The sequence below is a fragment of the Saimiri boliviensis genome, chromosome 9 (genome assembly GCF_048565385.1).
Source record: "Saimiri boliviensis isolate mSaiBol1 chromosome 9, mSaiBol1.pri, whole genome shotgun sequence".
In the NCBI taxonomy this organism is placed as follows: Eukaryota; Metazoa; Chordata; class Mammalia; order Primates; family Cebidae; genus Saimiri; species Saimiri boliviensis.
The window spans coordinates 114,890,446-114,903,441 of NC_133457.1; the positions used below are offsets into that span (position 1 = coordinate 114,890,446).

The window sequence follows — 12,996 nt, forward strand, 5'->3', positions numbered from 1 at the left end:
GTCACTCACATCATTAGGCCACAGGGTGATGACCTACAGAGGGGGGGTCACATAAAGATTCTATAGGTTTTAGGGCATAGCCACCTTTGAACCCTCTATCATGATCAAATCCAAGCCAGGGACGGGAGTCATCCACTTAGCACCCTTCTGTTGTACGTGCACACACATGCCCTTCTTCTATTCCCCCTCCCCCAAAGGAAAGTACTCGGGCAATAGTAGCTAATATCACTGACATCAGGTTACTTTGTGCTGCGCTAAGGATTTTATGTGCATTTCATTTCCAGAACCCTTATAAGAAAGATACTGCCTCACAGATGATGAAACTGAGGCTCAGAGAGGTTGAGTCATCTCTCCAAAGTTACTCAGCTAGGAGCAAACTTCAGGAGTCCTGAGCCCCATGCCTGTCCTGCCTCTCGGTAACAACAGGGCCATCAGAGACAGTCCTTACCTGGGTGGTAGGTAAAGTGCTGAGGCTGACTTCGTTTTCTTTTTCCATTGATGACGTAGAAGTTCACTTTTACAGGTGTGCGGATGTGCTTGTTCCGATACTCGGGAATCTCAACAAAAAGCATGTTCTAGAAGGAAGGAGCGGTCATGAACTTAACTACAATCATGTCTAAGTTCCTAACCACACCCTAAGTACATTCAGGCAGCCCAGCGTCTAGCGGGTGTTTTGATGTGCCTTTCATAGGTTTACAGGGGAAGTTCAATTTCAGGGGAATTTAACTCTTCAGCAGCAGCAAAGAAAAATACTCCATCAAAATACATTACAAGGTCACAGTTACAAATCAGAGAGCCTGGTGGCCAATAAATGCTAAATGTACTCATTCATATGCATTTGTTGAGTACCTGTTAGGTCCAGAGCTCTGCGGGACATTGATGAAGGAAGGAGGGAAAGAAGGAGAGATCATGAGGGAGGGAACATGTCAGGGGTTCAGAGACGCTCAGCTGCCTGGCAGCCAGTGCGTCCGCGTGCTTACGGGCTGGCTCTTGTCCTTATCCACCGTGGCTTCCATCTCCCAAATTTGCTGCCCATCTAGAAAAATTTCAAAATGACAGACTTTGAAGGAACTATTAGAAACCAAAGATTTCAGACAAAAACTCACCAACTTCTATTTATCTTAGCTTACATATTATGTTAATAGAGACCGAATGTTTATTCTTAGGTATTGCAAGGAAAAATTAGCATTCAAACAAAAAGTTTTCTCAGTGAGGCAATTTTGCTTTCTGCGGAAAGCATACTCCTCGTCAGCTATCTTGCTACAAGCGTCCAATGAACAAAGGAAAGGCAGGCATATTTATTCCTTATGTATTAGATCTTTATTGCTGCGTCAGCTCGCTGTTGGTTGCAGCCAGACTTCACAATTTAAAACTGAACCTGATTGGCTGACAATTTAAAACTTTTCTAAATAGGTAAAGGCAAAATGGAGAACAAAGGAAAAGAGGAAGTCCAAATAAGGAAGGGGCATAGGCTACGGGCCGGGACATGCCTGTGAGCACATCCAGCATAAATGTCTTGGTTGAAGTACAAGGACAGAGAATATACGACGTGCCTGCGAGCATGTCTAACAGCTACATAAGAATAGGGCTTAACAAGGAGTTATTAGCAAAAAGCAAGAAGGCCTTGAAGAAAGTTAGTCTTTAAAACAATGATTTCTAACGTTTATTATTTTTTAGTAAGAAGGAGCACTTCGAAGGGGAACTTTTTACTTCTTTACATATGTCATTTCAGTAAGGTGTGTGGGTGTCAATGTGTGCACGTGTGTGTATATATGTATTTGTAGATATGAGTACTTCCTTTTGCTAAAAGGAAGACATGTTGACAATAGAAAACAAGACATTACCTTAAGCAAATTAATGCAGGAACAGAAAACTAAACAACGCATGTTCTCATTTATAAGTGAGAGCTAAGCTTTGGGTCTATACGGACATGAAGATCGTGAGGACTAACAGGGGTGGGGGGCAGGGAGGGGGCAGGGACCTACGGTCTACTGATCGGGTACTATGCTCACCGCCTGGGTGACAGGCTCATTCATGTCGCAAACCTCAGTGCCACATAATATACCCATGGAACAAACCACAGGTACTTCCCAAATCCAAAAAGTTGAAGTTACATTTTTTAAAATTTTAAAATAGAATGTTAACAGCCAAAAAGAAAGAAAGAAAACAGGGCAACAACAGAAAATAAGAAAAAAAATAGAAACTGACCAGAATCCTACCATCATATTTTTTTCTACATATCTGAATGTCTGTAGATCTTTCTTTAAAAAAAAAAAAAAAAAAAAAAAAAGGCATTATTAAGGGCCGGATGAGGTGGCTTACAACTGTAATCCCAGCACTCTGGGAGGCCAAGGCAGGTGCGTCGCTTGAGGCTAGGAGTTCAAGATCAGCCTGGCCAGCATGGTGAAACCCTGCCTCTACTAAAAATACAAAAATAAAAATTAATCAGGCCAGGCGTGGTGGCATGTGCCTGTAATCCCAGCTACTTGAGAGGCTGAGGCATGAGAATCGCTTGAACCCAGGATGTAGAGGTTGCAGCGAACCAAGATCACACCACTGCACTCCAGCCTGGGTGACAGAATGAGACCTTGTTTCAAAGATAAACAAATAAATAAATAATTTTTAAAAGCATTGTTGTATATCACACTTTTATTATACGCCAAGGCTGTGACAGAAGCACCATGACAGGTCCCTGCCTATCCCAGACCTGCCTTCTGGGTTCTCTGAGAACACAGGCTTAAAGATGCAGCCCCAAGTTCAGAGGGAAGCCAGTGACTTCAGTGGTGCTCTGGCTCAGGAGTCACTGAAGAGCAGAAAGACAGGGGCTCACCTCCGCCTTTCCTCAGCCTACAGCCTGGATCTCACGTGAGTCATGGCAACTGACGAAGAGGTTGTGCTCAAAGGTAAACTCTCCTGTCCGGAAGCAGAACACTACTTCCCCAGTTTGGGGCCAAGAAGTTGGGCCAAAAAAAACCCCCACTGCATTTGCAAATACTTGATTTCTCTTGCTGACCACCTACACTGGTCACTGGGTAGTTTTCAGCTGAAACAAGTCATTTCCACGAGTATTTCCAGGGTGTTTTGTGGAACACTAATTCTGGAGGATATTAAATGGTTTTATGAGAAAGGGGAAACATTCTGAACGCTGGTAAGCGTTGGAAACTGCTGAGTCAAAGTCAGATGGCTTTCTTCACTGCAGAACTTCTCAGAGGCTTTAACACGCTGCTGGGCAGAGTAACTCTCCAAGGTGGGCCAGAGTATGTAGCCCTTCCCAACGTCTGACCAAAGAACCCCTCCCTACTTTTAACACAGCTATTAACATCTGTGACTGCTTAGGTTTGAACCCGTAGAGTCTTGGCTCTTAAGATTCATCCAATGAAATCTGCATTTCAAGCATGACTGAAACATAACTCCTCCCCACCTCCCCCATGAAAAATTAACATAAAGTCTTGTGATTGCTCTCTAGATGATCTTGACAAGGAATAAGCAAAGAACACGCGAGAGCCCTCTGTCACAATTAAGTCTGCAAATCCTGATCTTACAGTGCAGTTCCTGAAATGACTCAGCAAGATATGGGCTATGCTAAAAGGAAAGAGAAAAGGTGGTTAATGTACTGACTCTCACTCCAGTGTCCCTCGGTCTCTGCTGAAGGGACCAAGTCAGATTCATCACCATCTCCCCAACACCCGGCACACGCAAATGCCTAATGAACATCTTATGACTGAAGAGACAGAAGTGTCAGCTCCTCCAAAGGCAGTTGCTGGGGCCAAGAAAAGTCCAGAAGCTAACATCAGACATGCCCCCTCAATGTGGGCAGAATACTTAAGCCCCCTGTATTCTCAGATAACCAAACAGGAATGTCTGAGGCTCAAAAGGAAGTAAGGGAAGATGGCTGGATGGACATCGAGGAACTGGAACTCAAGTCATCAAGACCTGAGTACTTTCAGTGTGCAAAGTCCTGTACAGAAGTAGTCCAGGACAAACTTAGTTTATTTGTCAAAGACCACCCAACAGGGACACATGTCCCCTTTTCAGGCAGAGGTCACCACCAGGAGCATGACTGTACACACCAGGTTGGGGCCCTCATGAAAAAATGTGTTCTCATCCGCAACTACAAAGTGAGCTCGAAGCCTGAAAATCAAGCAGGAAATTAACAGAGGAAACAGTAACACGCTGGTGTTGTTTGTCACCCTCTCCCACAGCCTCTCCTTGCCTCAAATGAATTAAATTCTGCCACCAACAGCATCATTTTTTTCCCCCACTTATAAGAGCTTGTTTTAGGGAAAAAAAAAAAAAGGATCATTTTGAGAAGTTCATAAAGGGAGAAAAAGTACCTGGAAATGTGGTCAGCAAGTATTAGGTAGGACACATAAAGCTCCCATTCCAAGCTTTCTTCCTAGGCTCACACCGACAAGTGGTAGATGAAACACAGAAAATACCAAATGGCAGTGCCATGAAAAGAGTGTCACCAAGAGGAGAGTTCTCATGGACTGTCCTTGTCACTAAGAGGAGTGTTATGGACTGTCCCTTCCAGGTCGAGGGACCCAACACAAAGAAGGAGGAGACCTTTTCCCACCTCTGGGGTGTATACACGGCAGACAGAACTCCATGCACTGACAGCCACAGGAACCCAGCACACGGGCTGAGAGCACTTAGAGACTAGCTAGCCCACACCGGTGGACGAGGAAGCTGAGGCCCAGAGAAGCAAGGGGGCTGTGCACAGACCCACCGTCGTTATTAAATCACAGGCTTTAAGCAACTGACGTTATCTAGTAACAAAGAAGATGGCTTCAAAGAGAGGTCAAGGTTGTTCCACAAGAGATGGTGACCGGATGACCGGAAGATGACGAGGCGGCGGGAGGAAGATCTCGTATGGGTGGGATCTCTGGGGGGTCGCTCACCACAAAGGTTCATGCAGAGGCAGATCTCAAGCCCTCCCCTGCTTCACTGCGCCCTCGGGATACCGTCAAGACTCCACTGTGGCCCTCGAGGGCTTGCGCCACCCGGCTCCCACCCTCGTTCCAGCCTCTCCTGGCCATGTTCTTACCCCGACTCATGGCCACTCGCTATGTACCTGGCGTCACTCTAATCACCTCATACACATGGGCTTGTCTCATCTGTGCAGCACCCCTAGGAGGCAGGTCTCCTCATCCCATTTTATAAGGGAGGACACCAGGCACAGAGAGGTGAGAGCACAGGCCAAGGTCACACAGCCAGATCCTGTGGGGAAGCCAGATTTGAACCCAGGCAGCCTGGCTTGCGTCAGCACTCCCTGCACAGTTTCAGATCCCTGTGCCTGGCAGTTCCTCTGCCTACTTCCTCTCCTCTGAGCTCCAGCCACAAAAACCAGCGCCTGGGAAGCAGCACTTCCTCGGGACACCCCACAGTGAGGCCGTGAGCGGCCACATCCCACAGCACCCCAGAGCCTGGTCAATGTCAGGGAAAGCAGCCCACGGCGTACAGGAGGAAACGCTGGCCTTCTCCAGCATTCTCCGCCAGGCCTCCCACAACGTGCCGACTGCAACCCTGAGCCTTTGTGGGCATGTCCTGTGGCCACAACCAACTTCTGTCACCCCAGCGCTCTGCCATTTTACTCCTGTGTACCCCAAACTTCGGAGTAGACAGACCCAGCTTCAAATCCCTGACAGGCCCAAACGATCTGTGAGACCTTAGATATGACACTCTCTCTCCCTGCTTCTCATCTGAACTGTGGAGATAATCTTAGTACCCATACCTTATGAGCTCATCCTGAAGATTAAATATGGTAACAGGCCCATGCAGGGTATTATATAAATGTTCAGGGCCGTGAGCAATGGCTCATGCCTGTGATGCCAGCACTTTGGGAGGCCAAGGCGGGCAGATCACCTGAGGTCAGGAGTTCAAGACCAGCCTGGCCAACATAGTGAAATCCTATCTCTACTAAAAATATAAAAATTAGCTGGGCATGGTGGCACATGCCTATAGTCCCAGCTACTAAGGAGGCTAAGGCAGGAGAATCGCCTGAACCCGGGAGACGGAGGTTGCAGCAAGCCAGATCATGCCATCGCACTCCAGCCTGGGCAATGAAAGTGAAACTCTGTCTCAAAAAAAAAAAAAAAAAAAAAAATGTTGGCCAAACTGGTTATTATGGTTAGCAGCAATGGATTATTTTAGTGCTGTCTTATCATTTTTTGCATACATTCCACAATGTGTTAATATTGAGAAAAACACAAGCATTTAAAAATCAGAAAATAATAAACATTTTCCAGTCGCCTTTTCTGATTGCAATACTTCTGCCCACAGGTTTGGGCTGGCGGGAATTTACAAAGGGACGAGGCCTGCTATGTGAGACTGCAGCATGGCGCCTGATTTTCCTTCTCTTTCCAAAGTGGGTTAAAAACACAGACACAGAGAAAAAGACCTCATAGGAATAAGAAATCAAAATTTAAACCATGAGCCAAGGGTCCATCTGCTTTCTTTTGCACCTTTGAGTTATCAGAAGCTCAGAGAGCAGGCCGGAATCTGGCCTGACCTGCACGCGCTCATGTGGGGTCTGCAGTCAGTTCTAGATAAACAAGCCCTAACAGGAAGTGAAAGCCTACACCTGTGATCCTTCCTGATGTTATGCAGCACGTGGAAGACACACTCTAGAAGGCTGGTCTCTGAGGGAAGCTGCAGTTTGCAAGGTACCTCGAGGCCATTTTCCTGGGCTCCTCTTCCTGGTTCCATCCCGCATCCAGAAGAACCCACTAATCCCCTCACCTCTGAATTGCACTCCCATGGGGCAGTGGAATTCGAAACAGATGCTGACGGGGCCGGGCACGTGGCTCACGCCTATAATGCCAGCACTTTGGGAGGCCGAGGCGAGTGGATCACTTGAGGTCAGGAGTTCAAGACAGCCCGACCAACATGGCAAAACCCCATCTCTACTACAAATACAAACATTAGCCAGGCATGGTGATGGGCACCTGTAATCTCAGCTACTTGGGAGGCTGAGGCAGGAGAATCGCTTGAACCCAGTAGGCGGAGGTTGAAGTAAGCTGATATCATGCCACTGTACTCCAGCCTGGGCAGCAGAGCAAGACTCCATCTCAAAAATAAAAAATCCTGATGGGGTTTTCTCAGTCCGATGTCACTCTGTCCGGGTCCAAGTTCTGTCCTCAGAGTTTACCAGCTGTATGATCTTCAAGTGGCAGCTCTCTCTATGCCTCAGTTTCCTCATAAGCAAAAATGGTAAAGTTTGGCTGGACACAGTGACTATAATCCCAGCACTCTGGGAGGCCAAGGCAGGTGGACTACCAGAGGTCAGGAGTCAAAGACCAGCCTGACCAACATTGGTGAAACCCCATCTCTACTAAAAATAAAAATAAAAATAAAAATAAATAGCTGGGCATGGTGGCGGGTGCCTGTAATCCCAGCTACTTGGGAGGCTTATGCAGGAGAATCACTAGAATCCCAGAAGTAGAGGCTGTAGTGAGCCAAGATTGTGCATTGCACTGAAGCCTAGGCAACAAGAGCAAAACTCTGTCACACACAAAAAAAGATAAAGTTAATATTACTGACCTCAAAAAGATGTGGTAAGAATTAAAATGAACAGTTTATGTGAAATGCGTAGTCGAATTCCCAGCCCATGGTTAAAGCTGCTCTCATTACTACGATTTTAGAATTTAGAGTCTCACATTGTTTTGATTTCAGTAAAAATGAATTGAAGGGCCATCCTGATCCAGGTGCTTAGGTGAGTATTGAAGTTTCTTGCTTCATTTCATTGCATTAAATTCTTCATTGCAAATAAATAAAATGTCCATAGAAAGTACTCACTGGCAGGGGACTGGCTGAATGAATTATGGGCCATCTGTAACTGGATGGAAAATCAGTAGAAGAGCACTGGGCAGCCCTTAGAATAAGGTAGGCCTGTGTTTTCTCACCTGGAAACATGACCCTGTTATATTAAAAAGTATATTTTTCTGGGCGCCATGGCTCACACCTGTAATCCCAGCACTCTGGGAGGTCAATCACTGGAGGCAGGTGGACGCTTGAGGTCAAGAGTTCGAGACCAGCCTGGCCAACATGGTGAAACCCTGTCTCTGCTAAAAATACAAAAATTAGCCAGGTGTGGTGGCCCATGCCTGTAATCCCAACCACTCAGGAGGCTGAGGCAGGAGAGTCGCTTGAATCCGGGAGGTGGAAGTTGCAGTGAGCTGAGATCGCGCCACTGCACTCCAGCCTGGACGACAAAACTCCATCTCGATAAATAAATAAATAAAATTAAAAGCAGATTTAAAAATTTTTTAAAGCTGCAGCCCAGTATGTACAGCATGATGCCACTTTGTGAGTCTATTCATAAGTCTGCTTGGACTTAGAAAGCCTGTGCCCCAAGCGACCCAGATGGCTGTGCCTCTGGGGGCTGGGCCTGAATGGGTGAGGTGAGACCTTCATGCCTCCCTTCACTGATTCAGGAAACACGCAGCATCATGGGTGGCTTTAATTTGTTGATGTTTTTATTATTTTTAAATAAAGGCTTTTTTCTTAAGAAAAAGGCACATAGCAACTGCCCGTGGACTTTCCTGTCTCTCGGGAGCCCTCCAGGGCCACAGCCTGCGAGCGAGGTGGGGCATGGACCATCAGCCCTGGCTCAGCTCCGGCACAGCAGTACCCCAGGCCGTGAGATGGGTCACGCACACCCTCCAGCCCTCCAGGGACCCCCAGATGGGAAGGCAGGGCTGGACATTCCGCCCAGGCTCAAGAGAGACATGGACTCAGGTTCCTTATGTCTACTGAGATGGGGGCCCGGCCTCTCTCCCAGCTCTCCTCCCCTGACTACGTTAGACACACTGGCCTTCTCTCCCCCAGCAGCCGCACCTGACTAGGTCCAGGCTTTGGAGCTTGCTCTTTCCACCTCTCAAGATGCTCTTCCTCAGGCCTCCTGTGGCCATCCCCTTCCCATCCTTCCAGTCCAGCTCAGAGAGACCCCCCTCACTCCACACTATCCCCCTATAACTTTCTACTCCTCCCTTCCAGCCTGACATCACTTTAGCTACCTACTGGTTTGCTATCTCGGCCCCAGGCTGTGAATTCCCCCAGAGCAGGGTTGTAGCTATCTCATTCTCTGCTTGATCCTCAGCTCTGCAACATCTGGTATATATAATAGTTGCTCAATTCATACTGGCTGAATAAATGAACAAATTCACCTCAGAATCCCCCAGCGTGCACCCCACAGCAGAGTCCAGGAAACATCTGACCACTGACCTCTCCAGCCACTGCACCCTGCAAGCAGAAATCACCAAGCCCTCACTATGGGGTCCTTGCTGGGAAACGGCTGATGAAGGAGCTGGGAATATGGGGGCAGACAAGGAATCAAACACAATCAAAGCAACTCAGCCCGGACAGCGTTTCCAGTGCCATGGACCAGGAGCTCCGTATAATCTACTATCCAACCCGCACCTGGGATCTGGGGCGCTAGGCAGACCTATGCCCGTGGTACAGGACTGAGAAGACCACATGCGCGTCTACTGCTCTGGGCTGAGATGAAATAAAGGAGTTCGGTCTCTTGAGCAGATGTTCAGGCAAAACTCCCCCATCCAAAATTAACAAGGACTGGCAGCTGGTGTGAAAACGGCCCTTCCAAGTCTTAGTCAGAGAGGAAGAGAAAGGAGCCAACCACTTTGGGCAAAGGGGTTAGGTCTAGAGAAGATTTACCACGACTCTGCAAGTTAAAAAAACAAAAAACAAAAAAAACAAAACACGGGGGGTGGTATGGCTAAAATAACATCACAGCCTTTGATTTTTTTGTTTTTGAAACAGGGCCTTACTCCATCACCAAGGCTGGGGTCTGGGCCACGATCTCAGCTCACTGCAACCTCCACCTCCCAAGTTCAAGAGATCCTCCTGCCTCAGCCTCCCGAGTAGCTGGGATTACAGTCACACGGCACCACGCCTGGCTAATTTTTGTATTTTAAGTAGAGACGAGGTTTCACCATGTTGGCCAGGCTGGTCTCAAACTCCTGACGTCAGGTGATCCTCCCGTCTAGCCTCCCAAAGTGCTGGGATTACAGGCGTGAGCCATCGCACTCGGCTGACATATATAGCCTTTGCTTTAACTTTACTGCAGAGCCAACTCCAGAAGCAAACACCTACTAGATGCAAGAATAATGGGCATCACTAGCCAGTGCGTTTGCTGACGTACGGCCCCGATGCTTCGGTTGGTTTCTTGGTTTCTCTTTGTGGGGATTTTTTTTTTTTTTTTTTTTTTTTTTTGAGATAGAGTTTCGCTCTTGTTTCCCAGGCTGGAGTGCAATGGCGCGATCTCGGCTCACCGCAACCTCCGCCTCCTGGGTTCAAGCAATTCTCCTGCCTCAGCCTCCTGAGTAGCTGGGATTACAGGCACGCGCCACCATGCCCAGCTAATTTTTGTATTTTTAGTAGAGATGGGGTTTCACCATGTTGACCAGGACAGTCTCGATCTCTTGACCCGTGATCCACCTGCTTCGGCCTCCTAAAGTGCCGGGATTACAGGCGTGAGCCACCGCGCCGGGCCTGTGGGGAATTCTTTAACCCTGTGAGGGAACAAAGCAGCCAGGAAGCAGTCGGGCTGGCCGTGGGTTGGGGCTGGAGTCTCAGCAGTCAGCCGAAAGGAGCCGCGGGCTCGTGTCAGCCCTCCAGGAGAAATGAGCAAGCTTTTGGGAGGAGGAAGGCAAATCCGTCCTCGCCCAGGCTGTGAGCATGCCGTCGGGCTTGAGGCGAATGGGGAGGAAATCAAAGCGTCAGCTTGCATTAGAAAACCGCGCGTGATCCTTCCCAGTCCTGGCCCTGCTTTTAAAAATTAGCCAAATAAAAATGGTTGAAGTCATTTCAGTCTGCTCTTTATGACTGCTAACTAGCAGGAAAATGTGTCTTCCCTGGAAGCATGAACCTAATGAGCCCAGCAGATGGGGGGTGGGGTGGGGGAGGGTCAGGAATGGTCCCCTCGCTTAGGATTTCAGCTGCCCGACACGGGTCGCGCTGCCCAAATGGATGTACGCAGCTCTCGAGAGGAAGTCCCTCGATTCCTGAGTCTACCGCCGCCCCACTATTTCTTGGCGGGCTTACCCCCAACCATCCCCCACCGGGACAACTGCAGCAGGTGCCCACTCGCCTCCCAGCTTCTTCCAGGGCTGTCCCCCACCCCGTCCACTATTCATACAGATGGCCAGAGCACTCTTTTTTTTTTTTTTTTTTTTTTTTTTGAGACAGAGTCTTGCTCTGTCACCCAGGCTGGAGTGCAGTGGCACAACCTCGGCTTACTACAACTTCTGCCTCCGAAGTTCAAGCGATTCTCCTGCCTCAGCTTCCCGAGCAGCTGGGATCATGGGCGCATGCCACCATGCCCAGTTAATTTTTGTATTTTTAGTGGAGACAGGGTTTTACCATGTTGGTAAGGATGGTCTCGATCTCTTGACCTCAGGTGATCCACCCATCTTGGCTTCCCAAAGGGCTGGGATTACAGGTGTGAGCCACTGCACCCAGCCGGCCAGAGCACTCTTAAACATCAACCAGATCATGCCACTCCCTTGCTCAAAAACCTCCACCAACTACCTGCGGCATTGGGAAGTCAATCCAAACGCCTTGCCATGTCTGCAGGGCCCAGCCCGGCCTGCCCCTGCAGCACCCCTCCAGGCTCGGCTCTCTCTCTTACCAGTCGCCTGGATCTGCTTCCCGTTCCTCAAATGCCCTAAGCTCAGCTCCATGCTGGGGCCTTGGCACAGGGTGGTTCCTGTTGCCTGGGACACTCTCCCAGCAGTCCTTGTAGCTCTTTCTTTCCCACCTTCACGGGTTTGCTCAAAGCCTTCTCTTCCAGGAAGACCTCCCTGATACCTCTCTATCCAGGGTTACCAGATTTAACCAATAAAAAAACACAGAATGTTCAGTTAAATTTGGATTTCAGAAAACCATGAACATCTTTTTACTACAAGTACGTCCCAAACTCCTTGCCATTGTATAGAATGTACTTTCACTAAAGAAACTTACTGCTGGGGATTCAAATTTAACTGCATATCTATATTTCCCCGCCAACTCCACACCCTCTTCCCTCTCTGGCCTGTGATCTGGCTCCACTGTCTTCATAGCATTTTACCCATCCAAAAATGTCCTGCATATAAACAAGTTTCAGACTGTCCACCCCAAGGGAAGGGACCTCACCTGCCACGTGTCCCCTGTGCCTGGCACCGCACTGCACATAGTAGGTGCTCAATAAACACCTAAAACATGAACATGGCTGCACCAGGGTCTGAGAGAGCAGAGCAAGGTTAAAAGCACATGCTTGGATGCTCAGTCAAGGTCAGTCTCACCCAGAGGCCGGATTTCCGCTCCTCCCCTGTCCCACCCTAGATGTGACTTCTCAGCTCTGCACTGTCATCTATGGATGATCCCCACACATTTCAGACAGCCAGCTGCTCTGGGAACAAGAAAGTTAGTGTTTCAGGCTCAGCCCTCCACTGATGAAATCCATTACCTCAAGGAAGTCTAATGATTACGCTGTGTGACCCGGTTTCCCCATCTGTACAATGGGGAAGGGAAGGGAGGAGATCATTAGATACGCTCCCTCCTGCTGCCAGGCTATGACTCCAGAAATCTGATGGCTCCAGCGTAAGGACAGGAGAGAAATTCACCTCTGCCAAGAAGGACTCTTCTCCCAGACAAGAAAGCAACATGGCCCTGCCCTCTGAACCCTGTGTGAAGTCAGCTGGGCTCCCAGAGTGCAGGTAGAAGGACAGCTGATGTTTTCTGAACACCTACTATGTGCCTGATACTTTCAGTTCCTTGATCTCCTTCTACTACTAAAACGCCACCAACCCCATCTTAGAGATGGGAAAACTGAGTCCCAAGGCGCATAGCGTAAGGCCAATCCAGCCTTCAGGACAAATCTGCTGGGTGATTCAAAATCCAGCCTTTGATCTGGGAATTACGCAAAGGCCTTTGGCACCGGAAACAATTTCTGACGGTGGAAGTGCTTAGACACAAGTTTTCTAACAAAAACTCATC

At 48.4% G+C, this 12,996-nt stretch overlaps 1 protein-coding gene across 7 annotated transcripts in view; it reads right to left on the reverse strand.

Moving 5' to 3' along the window:
• Window positions 1-12,996, reverse strand: part of NFATC2 (nuclear factor of activated T cells 2) — a 180,071-nt gene that overhangs the window by 49,082 nt on the left and 117,993 nt on the right. For all 7 annotated transcript variants that reach the window (XR_012519374.1, XM_074406662.1, XM_074406663.1 and 4 more), the window contains exons 7-8: window positions 981-1,036; window positions 449-575 (exon numbers count right to left, since the gene is read on the reverse strand). Coding sequence is in view for 6 of the 7 variants with exons in the window: in XM_074406662.1 (XP_074262763.1) it covers window positions 449-575; window positions 981-1,036 (183 nt within the window). In the remaining variant the exon portion in view is untranslated. The remainder of the gene's footprint in view (window positions 1-448; window positions 576-980; window positions 1,037-12,996) is intronic.